General features: G+C 34.9%; 1 protein-coding gene across 1 annotated transcript in view; it reads right to left on the bottom strand.

Moving 5' to 3' along the window:
- Positions 1-6,916: 6,916 nt before the first annotated feature.
- The window catches only part of LOC142327584 (DNA damage-regulated autophagy modulator protein 2-like), a 28,601-nt gene continuing 13,944 nt past the window's right edge, over positions 6,917-21,573 (bottom strand). The window contains exons 5-6 of the mRNA XM_075370759.1: positions 16,921-17,078; positions 6,917-11,534 (exon numbers count right to left, since the gene is read on the bottom strand). Of these exons, the coding sequence (XP_075226874.1) occupies positions 11,430-11,534; positions 16,921-17,078 (263 nt within the window). The 3' untranslated portion in view covers positions 6,917-11,429. The remainder of the gene's footprint in view (positions 11,535-16,920; positions 17,079-21,573) is intronic.

Here is a 21,573-nt window from a genome sequence, read left to right as displayed (position 1 = left end):
ATGGCTAGTCATCTTCTGAAGGTCACCATCTGTTACGAATAAAAACATCGTACGATAAAATTTGCTGCACTTAAGGGTTGCAAAAATGTAAAGGAAAATTAGCTTTTGCTACCTAAAATAATTAAATAAATCACTTCCTATATTTTCCGTAACTTAATTACAACATTTTTTAAGTAAATAGATATGTACATATTAAGTGATGTCGTAAAGTTATGTTAACCCATCTAAGACACGCTGGGTGATTAAAACTCCCAATGTGTTTTTTTTTTAATTTTTATTCAAATTAGTTTATTGACAAGGAAATTTGATCTACTAAATTTAGTTGGTGTCACTGCCTACCGCCAACAACCTTTATTAGTGTAACTATTGTTTTCTTTGAATGATCGCATTCGTTTGTGTTAATTTGGTATGAATAACACCCCAGTGTGTCTGAATGAATGATGGGATATGATCATTCATGTCAATGGACATTCATCATCATTATTTTTAGTACGTATTAGGGCTTTAGACGCCATAGAGCCATTCAGCACATAGAATGCAAAAACATTCTATATGCTGAATGCAATACCTTAGTAGGGAAATTCAAGCCTCCTAATAAGGAACTGTTACCCTCTTTCTATGTAAGAACTTTGAGTGAACCGATCCATGGTACAAATAGAAATGTAACTGTAGATAATTGGATCAGTTTTGTTTCATTGTTCCATCAAATGCTACAAGATAAAAAGCTAACAATGGTAGAAATTTTGAGATCTAATAAGTCTGAAATACCAGCATCTTTTATTGCTAAAAAACCTGAAGGCACTTCATATTTTGCATTTAACAGTGATATGATGCTTGTGTTGTACTCCCCTAAAAATAACAAGAACGTTTTGTTGTCTTCTATGCATATGATTTAAGAAATTAATGAAATTTCTATGAAACGCATTATGTTATGTTATTTTATAACTCAACAAAAGGAGGGACAGACTCTTTTGACCAATTATCCCACTCCTACATGGTTTGTAGGAGAGCTAACTGTTGGCCGCTACATATGGAACATGGCATCATAGACCAGTAATTCCCAAAGGCTAAACAGAAAAAAGAAAGAAAGAAAGAGTGTCAAAACTAAAAATATCAGTAAATAACAGACCTGGCGAAGATTAAGTATCATATTTTCTTACAAATTTTGTAATAATATACTTATTATTATTGTATTTAGTATTTTGAGTTACTTATTAACACCCTACTCATTTGAGTGAAACATATTTTTAAATTAAAATTTACTTGCAACATTTGCAATGTTTCTTCAGAAAGCTTAAAAAAATTTCTTAAAGTAATTTTAGTTCAGTAAAACTAACTAGACTCATTAGAAGTGATCTATTTTGTAATAATTTATAATTTAAAAAAACAAATTTGAAAATTATAAAAAATAATTAAAAATTGGAGGAACTGTTGAATAACTACAGAGTGGCACACAAAATGATCCAACACTTGGTATTATCAAAAGGTATTTACTTGAATCACAATTCAGAAAAGTAAAATACAATGTGTTTACTATTTACCTGGAGATTATGTTCTGCTTATCACATGTTCAATATGACCACCATCATGTCTAACAACTTCTTCAACATGAACTTTTATGTTGTTAATAACTCAACGACACATATTCTCAGTTATCTCGTCGCACACCTCAATGATCAGCATTCGCAGTTTCAGAACTGTACGAGAATGTTTGGGGAAAATCTTTTCCTTTAGAAAAGAAAGAGTAATGTTCCGAAACGATAATATGATTTCCTAAGAGAATCCAAAGCAGTTCTATAAGAAAATCATGGGGAGAATAATATAAAAGGTGGTAATGTAAGTGAAGAAGAAATTATGAGATTTTGGGCTGACATAGTGAGAAATTCATGACACCAATCCAACATGGATTGAAGTTGATGACAACTATACCCACAACTTTGAAAATTTGGAAAATGCAAATGATATAAGCGGTGATGAGGTACGAGAGGCGTTAAAGAAAATGAGAAACTGGTCAACTTCAGGACATGAAGGATTACAAAATTTCTGGTTGAAAAGACTGCACCTCTTGCATGACAAGATAGCTCAAATCTTCATGGAGATATTGAGAGGAACTAATCAGACCCCACAATGGATGACTGAAGGCATAACGTACATATCAAAAGGAGGTGAGGGGAACAGAAGACTCCCTGAAGAACTTTAACTGGCCCATAATATGTTTGCCAGTGATGTACAACTTATTTTGATTGTCTCAAATAGAATACACACACATCCAACCAGGAACAAGATGCTCCCAGAGGAGAGAAAAGAGTGCCAGAGAGGTTCATATGGATACAAGAAACTGCTTCTTCAGGATAAAACCAAAAGCAATAACGCTAGAGGGAAGAGGAAGAAATTGGCAGTGGCCTGGATCAATTGCAAGAAAGCCTTCAACAGTGTGCCTCATAACTCGATAATGAAAGTTTTGGAAATGTTGAAGATCGATCCAGAGATCATCTGATTATGCCAAGAAAATATGAGACAGTGGAGAAGTCAACTATTAATAAACAATAAGGCTGGCACCACAAGAGTGATCTTCATATGGAGGGGTATATTTCATGCGACTCGTCACCTCTACTTTTTTCTTAGCACCAGTACCTCTCATATCATCTGAGGAGTATTATATTGGGATATGAATGCACAGAGATGAGAAACACATTTTGCATTTATTGTACATGGATGATTTAAAGCTACTTGCAAAAACTCGATGGGATGACCAAAATCATCCAAGAATATAGCACTGAAGTTGGAATGAAATTTAGGCTTGATAAGTGGACAAAGGTCAATCTCAGAAGAGAAACCAGGTTGAAATAGAAAGAAGAGATTAGAATGATCATAAGAGACTTGGAGCAAGGGAAGGTATATAAATAAATACCTGGGTATGGAAGTGGACCCTAGAATCAAGGGCGAGGATATCAACTACAAGCTGACAGAATATTAATTATCTTCAATAAATTTTTCTGTTTCCTTCATTAGACTAATTTTGAACAATGTTAACAATACCTATCTTATATCTGTAGTAGGACATACTACATATACGGTGTTATGAATCTGTCTTTAATGAATAGATTTAAGATTATAATCAAACTAAATTGTTAATAATAATAACAATGTAATCAGTTTCTATGAAAATTATTACTTAAGAAGAACTGTGGTTAATAATAATACCCAGTAATTTGTTCAACTAACTTGTATTTAATTATATTTATTTTTGATTTACATCATTCAATAGAACCGCAGTCAGAAAAATATTATAGTTAGAGTAAATTTGAAAACAAAACCAATGAAAATACAGTGATCCAAAAGTCACACACGTCAAAATTAAATTGTCTATAAATAGTAGTGTAGTTGAAAAAGTTCTGTCGGCTACCGCATTATAGCATCACGGGTATTAACAACAACAAACGTAGACACCATTGTGATGTGCATTGATCACATGACGCTTGCAGTAGTGCTTTATTGCTTGGAAAACATGTTATTTTCCCAAGAGCAATGAGTTTTCGTTGTTGAAAATTATTATTCCATTTGTTCTTATGCACATGTTGTAGAAGAATTTAATGGTCGAACATCTTCAAAATAGATCTTTTTTAATTCATCCATTTGCATTCACGTCTAGTTGTAGAACTTTCTTAATTCCAGTGAAAACGTTTTTAGATTGTGTCTCAAATCAAACCAACCACTTTCAGTGACCTAGTTACAAGGCAGTTTTTCTTCCAAAAAATGGTCTTCAGAAAACCACATAATTGGTAAACAGAGGTAGCCAAGTCAGAGATGTGTGGTTCTGCAATCATTTAAGGATGTATGCTTTCCCTAAATACTTTAGCCAATTCAAACGTCATATCCAGATAATATGAGCAAAAAGTGTTGTACATAAAATTTCATAATTTTTCATGGAGTAGAGTAAAACCTGAAATAATTATTTGGCTTTTGGCACAATTTGGATATGGATGTTTATTAGGAGCATACGGCTGCAGAAAAAACTATCTCATGAACATATTGGGTGAAAAATAAAGATCGTGCTTGATAACTGAGAAAATCTGTTACTTTTGACAAAGTGTGAAAAAGCTAATGAGATTATCTAAGCTGATTAGTGAATAACCATTACACATCTCTCACGGGGATTAAGGTATCAACATCTTGAAAAAAAAATGAAACTAATTTTGGATACTGTAGTGACATAATAAGACTGGTTCTGTACTTTTTTGCTAGGTTTAAGAAATTAAGGTGGAACCTTAGCCACGCTTTTCTCATAAGAAAACCCAAAAATAATTTCTTTTACAAGCAAAATCATGCTTCTGTGTTCTAGGATTTGAACTTCATCAGCACTTTCTAAGGATTTTAAAAAAATCAATGAAAGAATTATTAAACTCTGTTGAATGAAGAACTGAAGCCATCAATTTCCTCATTATTTAGGTTGTCCTTCAAAAAAATATTCATCAGTATTGCTTAATGTTTTAATAACAACATTCTGCCATTTCAAATGGGATGTTATGCCTCATCTACCATACATCTCTGACTTGTCTGTTAATCAATGTAGATTTCTAAAGACTATATTTTGGAAGAAAAAACTGCCATCTAACTAGGTTACTGAATGTGTCTTCGTTTGATTTGAGAAACAATCTAAAAACTTCTTCAATACTGGAATTAAGGAAGCTATGCAACCATGAGACTAAAAAATTTCAGTCAAGGGGAACATTCAAAGTAGATACTAGATTTTGATTTAGTTATAAAAAAGATTTATTCAAACAAATTAAAGCCAGTTTCATTAATGCAATAAAGTGGAAAACAAGATTATGCTCATAAAATCATATACAACAAATTTTACTTAAAATTTAAACCTACATTGAAGTTATATATAATATTTGTTAGGTTCTATTATTACGATAATAGGGTTATGTAAACAATACATTTTAATTTTGAGTAAATACTTTTATAAATGGTTTTTGGAACATGACCTTGTTTTTGTATTTATTTCAATACTCTTTAATATGGCATTTCAAATATAATTAAAATAGCTGATATGTAATAAAATCAATAATGTAGCACTATAAACCCGCCAGGTTAGTTCTGTGGTTAAAAAACTCATTGCAAAATCAATCAGCTGATTTTCAAAGTCAAGAGTTCTAAGGTTTGAATCCTTGTAAAGGCAGTTGCTTTTATATGGATTTGAATGCTAGGCTGTGGATACCACTGTTCTTTGTTGGTTAGATTTCAATTAACTACTTTTCTCAGGAGTGGTCAACCTGAGTCTGTTCCAGACTACATGTTAACTGGTGCATTTACACTTACATTACACTACGTCTGCAGCTACATCAGGCCAGGTAAGCCAGTAGCAGTAATAGCAATTGTCTATATACACACACCCATACCCAGCAGTAGCTGGAAAACTGGTTTGAGAAAACAAAAAATGCAGCATTATAGAAAAAAATTAGGTATTGTAGAGACAGAGATAGTAAAAATAATGATGAATCTGAAATTATTCTTGTTGAAGTTGAAGGTAATAACAAATATAAATAATAATTTGAGTCATAATACTTGAACTGAGTTGCAACAATTTTACTGACAAAGTAAAGCATGTTTTTACGTATAATATATTGTTACCATACACATGCCGAGCTTCATATCGGCAAAGGCAACGCTAGCCGCTCAATGTCAGTGGGAGTACAGTATATGTATACACCTTCACGCGCCACTCTACACCAAGATAGCTGACCGCGCAACTCTCCCACCACAGCAGCACTGTGGCCCCATCAGTCGCAGGCGCCTATAAAATAGCTAACAGCAGAACGAATTTTTATAGAAAAGAAACGAAGAAAGTAGAATGAAAATCGCCCCACCAATATGGACTGGAAACCGGCCCAGCCGAGGTGTAGCTGCGAAGACAGTCCGACTGATGAAAGTCCCCTACCTTCCCCTTACCAAACACCCATCATCCTTTCCCAATACTTGCAATTATGTTTCCAGACAGTACATGCAACTCCCTCCGGGAGAGGAGCGCATTATTTCCTCCAAACATTAAGGCCCCCGAAAGTCGTATTGCTGTTAGGTCAAAAGGCGTTAGCACCAAAAGGACTGCAGGGGATGGACTGAAGTGGAATCACGCCGGGAGAACGAAGCTCATGTACGCCTAGTCTTCCATGACCTGCCCCGATCAACAATTTATCACCGGTCTAAAGGATCGGAATTCAAATAATTATTACGTCCATAAATAAAACAAAATAACTATAACCGCCACTAAATAAATAATGACCCGCCCGATAAACGAAAGACACAACAGCAAAGGACATTCATCTACGTTCTGCGATTGGTAGGGAGATAACAAACTCTGCCGCTATCCTTGCGTTCCAAATTTTTAATTTGTCGCCGACCACCGCCTGCAGAAGAAGACGAAGAAATTTCTGGCTGGCCCAATGTGGGACCACTCGACGGATACCACCATCCCCTCCGGAGCAGTAGGGCTGGCCTGCCGAGGGAGTCGCTGGGTGCGGACGCTACCTTCCCGCCCCAGCTTGCCGAGCTTCAAGCGCCCTGGCCGGCTCATCAGCAAGAGCCGGTTCAGCGCTCCTGCGCTTTTCCTGGCGGCGAAAACCGCCTCGGCTGCCCGGCGGAAGCCGATCAACGCCGACCTGACACTGCAGGGCTCTGCTGCTGAGGGGAAGCTCAGTCTGATTCCCTGGACTAGACGAACCACAACTTGTCAAAAAAAAAAGGAAGTTGTTGAGTTAAAGAAAAATAAGGGCTTAGTAGAAACTTAAAAATACATACAAAACAAAAAACTACTGCTAAATACTATTATTTTATTTCTTATATGTATTATGTATTTGTATTTTTAATCAAAATTAATGACTAAATTACAATGTGCATAGAAATGAATTGCAGCTAACAAATAAACATTCTTTATTAATTAATTCAGTAAAAACATTTACTTACAATACTTTTAATTATACACATTACTTAATATAAATACGAGATATTTTTGTATATGTATATAAGCTCATTTTGGGGATAATATTGAGGAATTTCTTTGTAAAGGTAACTGACACTAACATATAACTATTTCTTAATTTCAATTTATAGATCAACAGATTTATATAAAAGAAGACTCTTATTCATTTTCTTCTTTTACGTGTTTTCTGTTTTTACCTTTATGCACCTGTCAAGAAAACAAAGCTTATACAGAATAACTAACTGATAACTTTTATTATCATAAATGGTACTCCTAAAAAACAATCCCATCAAAGCTAAGTGTGAACAATAAGATTTGCGATTTGAGTAAATAAAAGCTCTCTTTTTCTGTTTAGCCTCTGATACCACTGTAAGGTATTATTTCAGAAGATGATATGTATGTATGTATGAATGTAATTGAAATGTAGTCTTGTATATTCTCAGGTTGACCATTCCTGAGATGTGTGGTTAATTGAAACCCAACCACCACAGAACACTGGTATCCAAGATCTAGTACTCAAATCTCTATAAAAGTAACTGCCTTTACTAGGATTTGAACCTTAGAACTCGAATTCAAAATCAGCTGATTTGCGATCAGCTGATAGAGTTTAACCACTAGACCAACTCAGTGGGTTGAGTAAATAAAAGCTAAAATATCTCAGTCTATTGGCTTATGGTCAGGTTAGATGTCTTTAGTATGTAAATAAATTTCTGATTTTTGAAGGGCTTTTCAGAACCTTTTCGTAAGTTTGAATAAAGAAATTTTTGTTTTTAGGTGTAGTATAAAATTAAATATCCAAATAAAAATAAGTTTTCTGAGTATAGAATATTATGCTTTGAGGTATCATTAAAATTAATTTTTAATTTAATTTGAAAAGATATTGTAATTGTGAATATTCATTTTCACTCTAGTCAGCTTAATGCACTTTACAGAGTCCCTTACTAAACAACACATTTTATTGTTAATACCATCATAAAAATGTTATGAATTAAACACTGTATTGAAGTCTGAAATCTTTGGTGTTGAAGGTGAATTATTCTTATATTGAATTATCTTTCAGAATGTTGGAAAAGCTAATATTAATATTTAGAAGTACATGGATAAGCTAAATATTCAAAGTAAATAGAAGGCAAAAAGTAACATGTCATATTATCCTCAATATATTCTTTTGTTTACACTTATATTTAATGCTAATAGTTATATTTTTGCACATTTTGAGTATATTTCTGACCCTTCACCTCATGTGGCAGAGAAAATGCAAATTAAAATGATGGAGACTGGCCACAATTTTTTTTTTTTAATAATATTATTTTGTATATGTTATATTTCTTATATATAAATGAGAAACAGTACTCTTAAACAATATAATTTTTCTATCAAGAAGAGTACATATAATTAATAATACTATAATGTTTTATTATTTTTAATTTAAAATTTAAATATAATTCAAGACATAACATTTAATAATAAAACACTCTTAAAATCTTACAACATGATTTCTTTGTTTATGGTCCAAAGATAATTAAAATAAATTAAAGTAAGTTTTAAATAGTCTTGCATAATTTGGTTACATTACTACTGCATAATTTACATTACTACAAAAGATTAAATTTCATTAGAGAATTGTGAATTGTCATGAACAAGAACAAAAGTATTATTATCAATATATTAGTATATATAATAATATTATTATATGAAATATATATATTTAAATTTTATTAAATAAACTACCTAGTACAGAATAATGAGATAAGATATAGCTTATCTTAATTTTTCATGAAAGTACTTTCACAGGATCCCACATCCTGTCATGATTGAAATAATTCTACTATTGTGTAATAAAAATTTAAAAATAAAAATACTAAAATAATGAAAATTGCATATTAATTTAAACAAGTCCTGCCTAAAACTCTGTCTGATGTTTATCAAATTAAAATTTTGTTTATATCTAAGTATGTAATATTTATATTGTTCTTATAATAATTGCAACAGATGGCAGCTCTTGTTTAAATTAATATGTAATTTTCATTAATTTATATTTTTATTTTTAGATTCTTATTACGCAATAACAAAATGATTTGCATAAGTCCTGCAAAAGTACTACCATGAAAAATTAAGGTAAAATATGTATTATCTCAATATTCTGTACTAGGTGATTTTTTTAATAGAATTTAGATATAATTTAACAGTGCAGAAGAATAATGTGAATCTTAAAAAGAAAAAAAAATTACTGAAATTAAAATAATAAAAAATAATAAAGAAAATTTAATAAAATAATTAAATAATAAATATATATATATTTTTAAATGATTCAATAATTATCTGCAATATTTGTATTTCTTTTGACAACATGTTTTTGTATGCATGATTTGAGTTGTTCTGACTGAATGAATATTATCTATGTAGATTGATTTGAAATTCATAGATCAGTTTGCTGTCACAACCACATTGTTAACCATGGTTGCTCTGTTTTCTATTTGCACCAAAGTTGACAACAACATTGGTGGTGTACATGTCATGGTTCTGATAGACAGACATGTCACTCTTGATGAAGTGGAAAATGGTCTACAAATTAGCCATAATTCTGCCTACAAAATCATCTGCTGCAGATTTAACTTTGAAAAGGTTAGTGCCAAGGTGGGTCCCAAAATGACAAACAATGCATAAACAAACCCAGTTGGATATCTGTCAACAAAATTTGGCCAAGTACAGTAATGAATATAACACTTTCATGGGCAGAGATATTGCTGATTACAAAATATTGTGTATTATTTCCAGTCAGAGAATGAATGGCATAGTTCAAAATGAAACATTCATTATTAAGCACCAAAAAAAAAATTCAAAAGCCAACAATTAGCAGGAAAATTAATGTTAACAGTTCTTTGGAATTCATAAAGCCTATTATTAGAACATTATCAGGAAAGGGACTCAACAATAAATAGAGGCTGTTACACTGAAATTATTATTGAGAAGAAGAAGTCTAAAATTCAAAGCAAATGCCAAGATAAATCGTTGAAAGGCCTGATTTTTTAGACGACAATGCCTTCTTCATACTGCTGCCTACACAATTGAAACTCTAGGAAATTGAGATTGAGTTAGGTATTGGCTTACCTTTCTATAGTTCTGATTTAATACCTTCAGAAGATTACCTGTTTGATTCACTCAAAGTGACATTAAGAGGCTGCTAATTTTCCTCCAAGAACTGAAGAAACTTGTGATCAGAAACATTTTTTTTGAAGGCATAAAGAAGGTTCAAAACAGTGGAAGAACTGTAAAGTAAGGTGACTTGATTAAAACAAAGTTTATAACTGCACTGCAGATAATTGTTGACTCACCCTTAAATATCTATTAAGAAATGTAATTTTATAACAATTATATCTTTTATAATTTTTAAATTTGGTAAAACTAATAACATCCAAGTAAATAATGTGTTATCTGCAATAACAGTATTATAGTTTTTGTGATTGCAAGTCTAAACTTGTTATGTTGTGCATAAATTGTTCTTTGTTGTTATCTTTCTTACATTTTGTCTTGGAACATTAATATTATTAGTTTTCTAAACAGAAAACGTTTATTGAGCATAATAATGTTAATATTTCTAAAAAAAACAACACAAGTTTGATACTGGAAGATAAGTAAAGTACAAGACCATATGAACTATTTATCATTCTGATAAGGTTTAAGTGAGAATAGTAATGAAGAAAGTGGAAAATAAAATTGAATAGTATTTAGATTTTTAAAAGAACCACATAACAAATAAAAAGTAACAGTAAGGACTGAAGGAAAAGAAATTGAATATAAAAGAATTAGAAGAAGTGTAAAGTGTAAAGCAAGATTGTAGAATGTTACCAATTCTGTTCAATATTTACGGAAATCAGATATCCAAGACAAGTTGTAGAAGGTTACTACGTGTTTAAAAGGAGTAGAGAATAGAAAACTAGTGAATATGTAAACAGATGACCGAGTAGTGTTTGGTAAATTATTCATCATTTAAGAATTTTAAAGAATTTAAGAATTTTTCATCATTAAGATGTAAATAATAAAGGCCACCAGAAAACAGGTCAGGTTTCAGGATTTCTTAAGGAAAACTCTAACACCTAACCTACAGAAATGTTTGTATGGGGAAGTAACTGATAATACTGACTAAACCCTTCCCTTGTAAGTTGATATGAACAATTGTTTTGAATCTATATTTCTTCCACTGGAGAATCACATTTTTGTTATCGTAAATAGAATTTGATTATTTTTGATTACATAATGATTGCAATTAACTAAAATGCTAATACATTGAAGTGGCCAATCTTTACCAAATTAAATAGTGTTTTTTTTTAGATACTACAATATATAGTATACTGTTGTATCAATTTTAACATTAAGAGTCTTATACAATGAGTGTAATATATATATATATATACACATATATATGTAAACATGAAAAATTTATAAATCAGAATCTTCCATCCATACAGATTATGTCACCATTAGAGTTTGAGTCATGTTTTTGGCTAGCTTTAGCAGTCTGTTGAAGACTATTTAAAAATTCTTGATGCCACTGAAACAAAGAAATAAATTAACTCTTTTCACATTAACAGATTAAGTTAATATCTGAAAATTTAACTTTTAAGTTTAACTAACTATGAAATTAGTTACTTTATTTTATAAAATTTAGTATCATTGTTGAAGTAGACAACAAACTAATATTATTGTTATACTAATAGTAATAAATTACGATTACCATTTAAATATTATACTAATTGCAATATTTTATCTGATTTACATGTTGAGTGCCATAACAGATGATAGAATCCACTGTAACTATCAGGAAGAAAGCTGGTAGATTCCTGTAATCTATTTTTATTAAACTACTGTGGTAAAAAGTAACCAAAACTATTATATTTTTATTGTTTTCCATCAGTTTCTAGTCAAAAGAGTGATTTAGTTTGATTCGTACTGTATACAAAACAAGAGTAGGAAAACTGATCATAGAAATAACGTAGATCTCGAGTCTCACAAAAAACTGACGTAGTTTATTTTGTTAACTATTGAAAAGATCCTTAACATTACTAAGAATGTTGTTTATTTTGAAGTCCATTACAGTAATGTTAAATTATGAACAAAATGTATTTGGTATTATTATCATCAGTAAATTATAAACAAGGTTATTATTTTACAGAGATAAAAATACAAAATGGATCTTTGATTATGATTTTAAAATTTTAATTAGTTTTTACATAAAAAATAATATTTCCTAATGTTCTACAATGATCTATGATAAGATTAATAAATATACCAATTTTAAATCAATAGATCTACCCTATCAATTTTATCATAAAAATTATATGTTGGTAAGGAAGGTTAGGTCATGTTAAAGTCTGGGGACCATTGAGGAGTTTAAACAAGTGCTTCTTGGGGATGGCCTAATCAGATATGCTATAATTGTGGTGGTCAGAATCATTAAAGAATGAACTGCTCTACGCCCTCCAGATGTGTTGCTTGTGGTGTGGTCGGTCACTGGATTGGTAGCAGGGACCGCCGTCACTCTCGAAATGAAAATAATGCAGATTAACGCCAATAGGAATACCATAGCTCACGATCTCATTTGCAGGTCATCGCTAGACCAAGATGTTGATTTCCTTACGGTGGCTAAACCCAATCTGAGAAGAGTGGCTGCACTGTCATGGGCAGTGGACATAGATGCGGATGCGGCGATTCTCAATGTGTCGGGCAGATATGTGACATTCCGTATTAGTAGATGTAATGGTTTGTGATGGCAGAACTTCCGGACTTTAGCTTAGTCTCAGGCTACATTTCCCAAGTTCTGGAAATGAGAGGTTTCAGCAAATTATTGATGACTTGAAGGTATGTATACGCAGTACTAGGAAACCTGTGGTACTTACTGAAGATTATAACTCTGAATGTCGTGAGTTAGGCGGTATGAGATCTACTTCACGAGGCTGCATACTTGCTGCTATATTTAATGCTGCTCCTTGTGACGCATAATACTAGGTCCTTTCCCACCTTCGTTGGCAGAGGGCGAGGCTCAGTTGTGGATGTTACCGCGTCCTCTGATAGGATTGCCCATTGGATCAAAGACTGGCGGATTTGTGAGGAAGAGTTGGCGAGTGACCACTTGGCTATTATGTTCACGGTGGAAGGGCCGGCAAAAAGAAGGGTCCACTGGTAAACTGATGAGATTGCTATGACGATAGCAGCTACAATTATGCCAAGAAGGAAACTCCAGAGAGCAACAAGGAGAGTTTTTAATGATGTAGATGGGTTACTTGTTGTACCGAAAAGCAAGAAAGTCCCTTTGTGCAAGCTGTAGAAGTGACGCGTAACTGAATGCGGTAGAGATCGGAGTAGTGGCCCCAGGCGTCGACGGAGGATCCCGTTAGTGGTCCTCCTAGACGTCAGGAACGCGTTTGGTAGTCTCCAATGGGCGACGATAATTTATGTGCTGAGAGAGAGGAATATGAGTGGGTATCTTCTTGGCATAATTAACAGCTACCTACATAGCAGAAGGCTTAAAACCTCCACAGAGGATGGCGAGTTGGTTTTTTACGTGTTGGTGGTGTTCCACAGGGGTCAGTTCTCGGCCCACTCCTGTGGGACCTCGCTTTTGATGGGATTTTGAGACTTGAGTTTGATAGGGAGTTGAATTTGTTGCATAAGCAGATGATTTGGCCCTCCTCGTGGCTGGATATACTGAATCAGAAGTTGAGGAGTTTGTCAATAATTTGGTTCGGCGAATAAGCTGTTGGCTTAAGGCGAGAGGTTTGATTAGGCAATAATTGTAGCAGTTAGCGCCTAATAAGACCTCCGTAGTAGCGTTGGTCAGGAGAAGAAGAAATGCAAATTGATGTTGCTGGGACCAGTAATTAAGTATATCGGCGTGTGGTTGGAGAAGAGCCCGAACTACAACGTCCACCTTCAGCAGACCTTGGCACGTGCTGAAACAGTTTTTGATAATCTCGGCAAACTTATACGTAACCACAGAAGTTCTTGTGCTGCTAGACGACGTATGATACTGACAGTGGCTTTTCCAGTCAAATTTTATGCCGTCCCTGCGTGAATAGAGGTTCTTGAAAAGAAAAGGAACATAGATAAAATACCCTCGCTTCAAAGATGTGGTGCGTTGAACTCTGCGGCCGTATACCGCACGGTTTCGCGAAATGCTGTTGAGGTCATCTCCGGAATTCCACGTGCGACTGCGTGCATTGATGCTCCGGCGGGTTTATCTTGGTAGGACTAAGACCAAGGCTAAGGACTTACTTCTGGCAGAGTGGTAGGAGGCCTGGAACACCTCACCTACTGATGGATGGACACGTAAATTAATTCTTCTGATAACAGATGTATAGGTGCAAAGAGGACTGGGTGAGGTAGGTTTCTATATCATGGAGTCCTTTCTGGACATGGGGAGTTTGAAGCTTACCTGCATCGATTTGGCAGAAGAGCGTCTCCATTATGCAGGTTCTGCAATCTTGAAGATACCATTGAGCACACCATCTACCAATGCCAGTAGGGGGATGTGGTCAGACTAGACCTCGGGTTAAGTTGGCTTTCTCCGGAAGAAACAGTTCCATACATGTTGACGGGAAAAGTGGAATGGGACAAGGTAGTACACCTAGCAACAAGTATCCTGAAACTAAAGTGAGAGAAGCAAGCTAGAGAATGGGATGGAGCCTGATTTAGAACCCAGATCAGTAAGAGGATTGAAGGTCACCCAGCAAGGAATCAGAATTGTGTATAAAAGACCTGAGACTCAGGCAAAGAAAGTGACCTGAGGGTGAAAGTGGTCATTAAATTCAGATTTCAGTATTATATCTCCTTTTTCATCCTCTTCAACTTTCTCTTCTTTTTCTACAACACCAGTTCAGAACTTGAATATTCTTAATGTAAGTAAATAAAAATAAAATGACTGTTTATTTATTAACTATAACAAGATACACATATTTATGGGGCAAAAGAAAAGGGAATAGATTTATGACAATAATTATTATCATTTTTTATTTTTATATTCTATCATTTCCTTGACACTAATAAAAATTTCATTAATTTTTTTTTTTTTTTAATTCTTAGGAATAAAATAGAAGCAAGTAAAACAAAATCAATATATCTATTTTCAAAGATAATTCTGAAATTGTTTATTTTATTTCTAAAATTATTTAAAAGAGCTATAACATTTATTAACTGACTGGATTAAGTTATACCCTGAATATCTCAAAAAATTTAATCTCACTCTGTTGCAGGTAAGCAAGTTAAATTCATGAAACTTGAGAGAGAGAGAGAGAGAGAGAGAGAGAGAGAGAGAGAGAGAGAGAGAGAGAGAGAGAGAGAGAGAGAGAGAGAGTGAGAGAGTGAGAGAGAGATGGTTTCTTGCAAGTTCCTACCAAATAGTTCCTTTTTAAATTTCAATGTAAACAAAAACAAATTGTGAAAATATTTACATCTTAAGTATGTTTTTAAAATATAATTTTTAATGTACTAATTTACTTTTTGTACACTTAAGAGGTGTTGCAGAGCTTCAGGTTTTCAGCATTTAAATGGAAGATTCTGTAGTTATTTTCAGCTTCTTCTATCTTCCATTTCCAATGTCCCTGCTAAATAGTTCTACAATATATAAAATGCACACACTCACAAAAAACACATCCACAAAATAATGTAGTGACACAAACATGTTGATGATACCATTTTACTTTACCAAAATATCACAAAACAATGTGAACGATTCTAACAAACATAAACAAAATTTAACATAAATTGAACTTTATAGTTGAATATGAACACAATAAACATACAAATTGCCTGACTTTATAGAAAAGATAACAATGATAGGTAGATATTCTCATTCACAACACCTTAAACAACTCAGTATCATAATAACTAAGTACTCTATCTTAAAAGATAGACTACAGACTACTCGATACACTCATGTCACTTGAAGACCATGTAAAAAATCTTAACACTAATAAAACACATAGCACAAAAAAATGGATACACAAAACAGCACTCATCGACCCAGAAAATCATATAAATCATTACACATAAACAAACAAAGCCATCAAACACAGTGCTGCTGTTATATATAAATTAAACCGTTCCAACTGCACATTGTTCTATATTGATCAAATGCAGTGTGGCTTTAATAAAAAAAAGGTACAATAGACACCTTAAAGCCCTTCATAACAACATAGAACCAACATTTTCTAACCATCTCATAGACAAAAGTCACAAAGGCACCAATAGTGACAAACTTGATGTTCCACACGTAAACAAGGACCACATTTTAACGTACTTGAACATTATGAAATAAATAAATATACATAAACACACTACAATATATTAAAGAAACAGATAAAATTCAAATCCAGTTCACTTTTAAATCAGATTCTAAATAGATGTACAAGTGATTAAAAAACACTCACATCAACTGAAAGGGTGCTGTACCAGTCACTGAAAATAATCGTCACAAAAACAACTAAAAGCTTTTTGAAGTATACTATTTAAAATGTTTTATTAATTTTTTTTAGAATTTGTTCTGGTTCATCATTAGAAAAGTTTATATTTAAAATACAAAACTTTCATTTAATTCAAAATTAAATTAATAACTATAAAAAAGTCTCATTTTAAAATGAAAAAAAATATTAAAATAAAAGACTGAAGTTTGGTACTCAGCATGATGTTAACTTCATTGCTTTAAGTGTGTTATAGAAAGCTGGCTAAGTTTGCCTATACTTGAAGAACTATATTCTAGTCACGTATAATTTAAAAATGCAAAGAAAAATAAAATAAAATAAAAAGAAAGAGAATGGGGAAGGAATTATCTTGGTTTTTAAAAATAAGTCAGATGATAAAATTCCATAATTCTTTTCAATCATAAAATTTTCATTTAAAAACAAAAAATTTCTGATAAAAATTAAAAAAAATTATAAACTTACACATAAAACAGGTAACTCAACATGCACTTTCTTGAATTCAGGTAAAAATGTGCAAACTAAAACACTATGCGTTAATGCTAACATCCATTCAGAACTTGAACTAACAACATGGTAAAACCACCCTGCTTCTGTTGGTTTCCATTTCCTTGGATTGTTTCCTAAAATAAATTTAAAAAAAGTAAATAATTAAACCAACATATTGATTTAATTAATGATAAATAATCCTTTTTAGTATTTTCAGTAAAAATTAACTATTAAATATATTTGATTATTAAATAACCAAATCTGGGTTTTATATGTTTAAATTACATATAAAACAATGTATTGAAACAGCAATTTTGTGCTACATAACAAAGAAATTACATTATTATTAAATTTAAAACTGAATTATGTGGGTTATTATTTCATGCTTGATTGACTGATAGGGTTAGATTCTAAATCTTTGTTTCTAGACATCTGATGTAGTTTTGTTCATTTGGGGTACATAGCTCGGGGTGCAACCATTTTTGACATGTAACTGTAATTCATTAGGACAAGATATTCGGATCTAGCTAATTATCTAAGAGTAAGGCCAGCTATTAAAAAAGGCTTAGAATTGGCTTTTAGTGGTAAAATATATACAATACCAAATAAATGATACTGTAACAGTTAAGATATGGCTGAAGAGTCCATAATCCAGTTTGGAGTTCTACACTACAATTCTAAGGATTTTCCTCAAGGAGCTTTAAGCTATTATTCAGTGGATTTTGATAAATGGAAGAAAATAAATTTGTTGAAACAAAAAAAAGAAGAAATTAAATTTAAACAATTAATTTGTAAAGCTGTCTATGCAAATTGTTGATGTTGATCAGTAATGTGCTCCTCTCAACTATGAGTGAGATTGCCCAAGGAACACATGTACACAAAAAATAATTGTACAATAATTGATTGTTGGTAGGATCTCCCACAATGCAGTGGAGGGACCAAAGAAAGTGCTTCTGGTTTAAAGGAGTACTTCTGCCTTTATACTGTGGAAGGTTAGCTAAGTATAGAGTTATATATAGAACTGTGGTTGAAAAGATACCGTTTTACCAAATATAAGTGCATTAAGTAAATCACACATAACAAAAATGTTAGTGCTGTTCAAAAAATACATTTATAGATTAGAAAAGTATAATAATAGTTTAGCAACTGCATATTTCATTCATGATCACTATTCACCAATAAAATTTATCTTATTTCTCTCAGTTTTTATAAAAATAATAATATATTGCACACACACACACACACACACACACACACACACACACACACACACACACACACACACACACACACACACACACATACACACACACACATACACACGCACATACACGCGCACATACACACACACACACATACACACACACACACACACACACACACATACACACATACACGCACATACACACGCACATACACACACACATACACACATACGCACACACATACATACACACACATACACACACATACATACACACACATACACACACACACATACACACACACACACATACATACACACACATATCCTGTAGCAGAGGAGAAACTGCTAACAGGCGCGTCTCCACGTGTGGATTGGAGAAGCCCTCCCTGTCCCTTAGGGGGCATAGGGTTGGGGTGAAATAAAATAGCCCCCGTGTACAAAACTCCCCAACAATGGGTTGGTCATAACATCTGACCTGCTAAGAAGAAGATTGGTCGCTGTTATAACACACTGGGAGTGTTTGTGACTGTGTCGATGTCTGTTGTCGATGCAAGTTTATGACTGATGTGAGCTTGCTCTGCCGACGTGTAAGTTATAGCAGTAGATCTGGAGCCAGCCACTTCGGGCCTTGATCAGGAAGTGCGCAGTGGGTGTTAGAGATCGGAATCTTCACCGCACCGAGTGAGTCCAGTCCGTCCGTGAATTCCGGGACTGGCTAAGTGTCGACTGGGCCTCAGGGAACTGGGGTAGGAGTATTATCTCCGAGGGTACACCCGTTCCTAGTTATGACAACCCGCTCCTCTCCGTACGATGCGCTGGTAGAACTAAAGTATGCAGAATTTCGAAAACAGACAAAAATTAGATGATGCTGGTTTGTACAGCAAAGTAGACCCCATGGCTTTCCTGTCAGGAAATGTTACAGGGAGTATAACAACCGTGTCAATGGAAGTGGAAGGAGAGTCGGGTGACGCTCGTTCAGTGGGTGAAAAGCCCATCGCACCCGCCGTTATTCCAAGAGGGAGAATCAATTCACTACCGACCGTCACTGGCCAACAGTCGCCGATGGAGCGGCTCGGTGGCAAAATCGAGAAGCTTGTTGATTTCATTGAAGACAAGAGGAACGTGCATCATGAAATCAGAAAACTGGTTAAGTCCATTGCTACGGCATATAAGTTAGCCAGCAAAGCACCGCAGATGATGGTTTCAACTACCCAAACTTCTCCGCGTGCCACGCCAGAGCAGAAATGCCAAAGCAGTGACGTGACCCAGTTGACAAAGATAACCGGAGCCGAAGCTATTGGAGGATTAGTTTCGGAAGACAACGGAAAGAGTCTTACTACGTCTGAGAAGAGAAAAGAAAGAACTTCTCCAGACACCGATAATAAAGTCAAGAAAAGGAAGGACTTAAAACCCAGCCCGCTGCAGAAAACGACAGTCCAGAACACCGAAAAGAAACGAGAAAATGCTTGGCAGGCAGTCTTGTCTAAAAAGGAAAAGAGGAAGCAAGCCAAAGAGCGGTTACCAAAAGAACCGGCGCACAAATCTCGGCCGGAGCCTAAGCGGAAAAAACCGCGAAAATTCACCAGGCCAGACGCCTTGATTATCCGACCTGTTGAGAAGGCGAAATATGCTGAGATACTGCGTCGGATTAAAAATGACGTTCCACAAGAGCAGGCCCGGGACGTAGTTGACAAGGTCCTAAAGACGAATGATGGAAACATGCTCATTACGCTCTCCAGGAAGAGCACAGACAAAGGACAAGCTCTAATGAAGACAATAAAGAGCATCCTGAAAGAAGAAGCCGACGTCATCTGTAAAGGTCCAGAGGAACAGCTTGAAATCCGGGACATTGACGACGAAACAACCAAGAACGATGTCCAGAAGGCCTTACAAGAGGCAGCTGGCGATGACTACGAAATACCTGGAGAGGTCATTAAAATTCGTCCGGCCTACAGAGGCACACAGACCGCTTTGGTACGATTACCAGCAGCAACAGCGCAGAAGATACTCGGAGAGAGAGGCAAGATACGAATTGGCTGGGTGAATTGCCGTATCAGAACAGTGAAGACTCCACTACGATGCTATAAGTGCTGGCACTTTGGACACACTACTGTTCAATGTAAAAGCGAGGTCAACCGATCTGGGCTTTGCATCAAATGTGGGCAAACAGGTCATCAAGCTGCTCAATGCTCAAATAAGGTGAAATGTGTTTTATGTGCGGAAAAACCTGGTTCTCAGGATACTGCTCACCGGTCTGGCGCTGGTCGGTGCCCGGTCTTCCAGGAAGCACTCCAGAAGCTGACAAATAAACGAACATGAAGATACTGCAGCTCAACATTAATCAAGCTGCGCATGATTTGCTCATGCAGACAGTACGAGAGTTGAAAGTTGATCTTGTGTTTCTATCGGAGCCATATAAACATCTCACCGGGCAACCATGGGAGACAGACATCACCGCTAAAGCTGTCATTTGGTCCTGTGGTAAACTCTCCTTCCAGAATGTAGACAACAATGGCAGCGCCGGCTTCGTAGCAGCATCAATAGATGGCATCCGCTTCTACAGCTGCTACGCACCACCTAGCCTCTCCATTGCTGAATTTACTGACTTCTTGGATCGCCTGACCGAAGACGCGAAGCAACATCATCCAGTGGCGATAGCCGGGGACTTCAACGCCTGGGCAGTCGACTGGGGTAGTAGGCAGACTAATGCACGAGGAAGAGAACTACTAGAAGCTTTTTCTACACTTGATGTAGTCTTGCTCAACAGTGGTGACAGGCCGACCTACACCAAAGGTGACGCAAGCTCGATTGTAGACCTCACTTTTGTCAGTACCAGCCTTGCTAAAGGTAACTCCAACTGGAAGGTACTAGACATCTACACTGCCAGTGACCATCATGCTATACTCTGGGAAACGTCTAACGACCGGAAACTCAGAGGGCCTAACAAGCCATCTAACATCGTTGGTTGGAAGGTGAAATCCCTAGACCCAGAAGTATTGATAACAGCCCTCGATAGTGATCCGATAGAGACTGGATGTGCAGAAGAACATACTAAGGCCCTGATGATGCGAGTAACACAAGCTTGTGATGCCAGTATGCCTCGCAAACGTGTTATCAATTCAAGACCTGCGGTACACTGGTGGAACGATCACATCAGCAACCTTCGTAAAGAGTGTCATAGAAAAAGAAGATTATCTCAGCGTGGCTATCAACGACCCAACTCTGCAGTGCTGATTGCAGAGTATAAAAAAGCTCGTCGTGAACTCAATAAGGCCATAAAAGAGAGCAAAGGAAGATGCTGGAAAGAGCTCATATACGAGGTGGACAAAGACGTGTGGGGCAGGCCTTATAAAGTGGTCATGACCCACCTGAAGAAACAACAAATGCCGTCACCTACGTGTCCTCAGCTCCTTCAGAAAATC

The sequence above is a fragment of the Lycorma delicatula genome, chromosome 7, assembly GCF_047948215.1.
Source record: "Lycorma delicatula isolate Av1 chromosome 7, ASM4794821v1, whole genome shotgun sequence".
Taxonomy (NCBI): Eukaryota; Metazoa; Arthropoda; class Insecta; order Hemiptera; family Fulgoridae; genus Lycorma; species Lycorma delicatula.
This window is presented reverse-complemented; position numbering and strand designations above follow the sequence as displayed.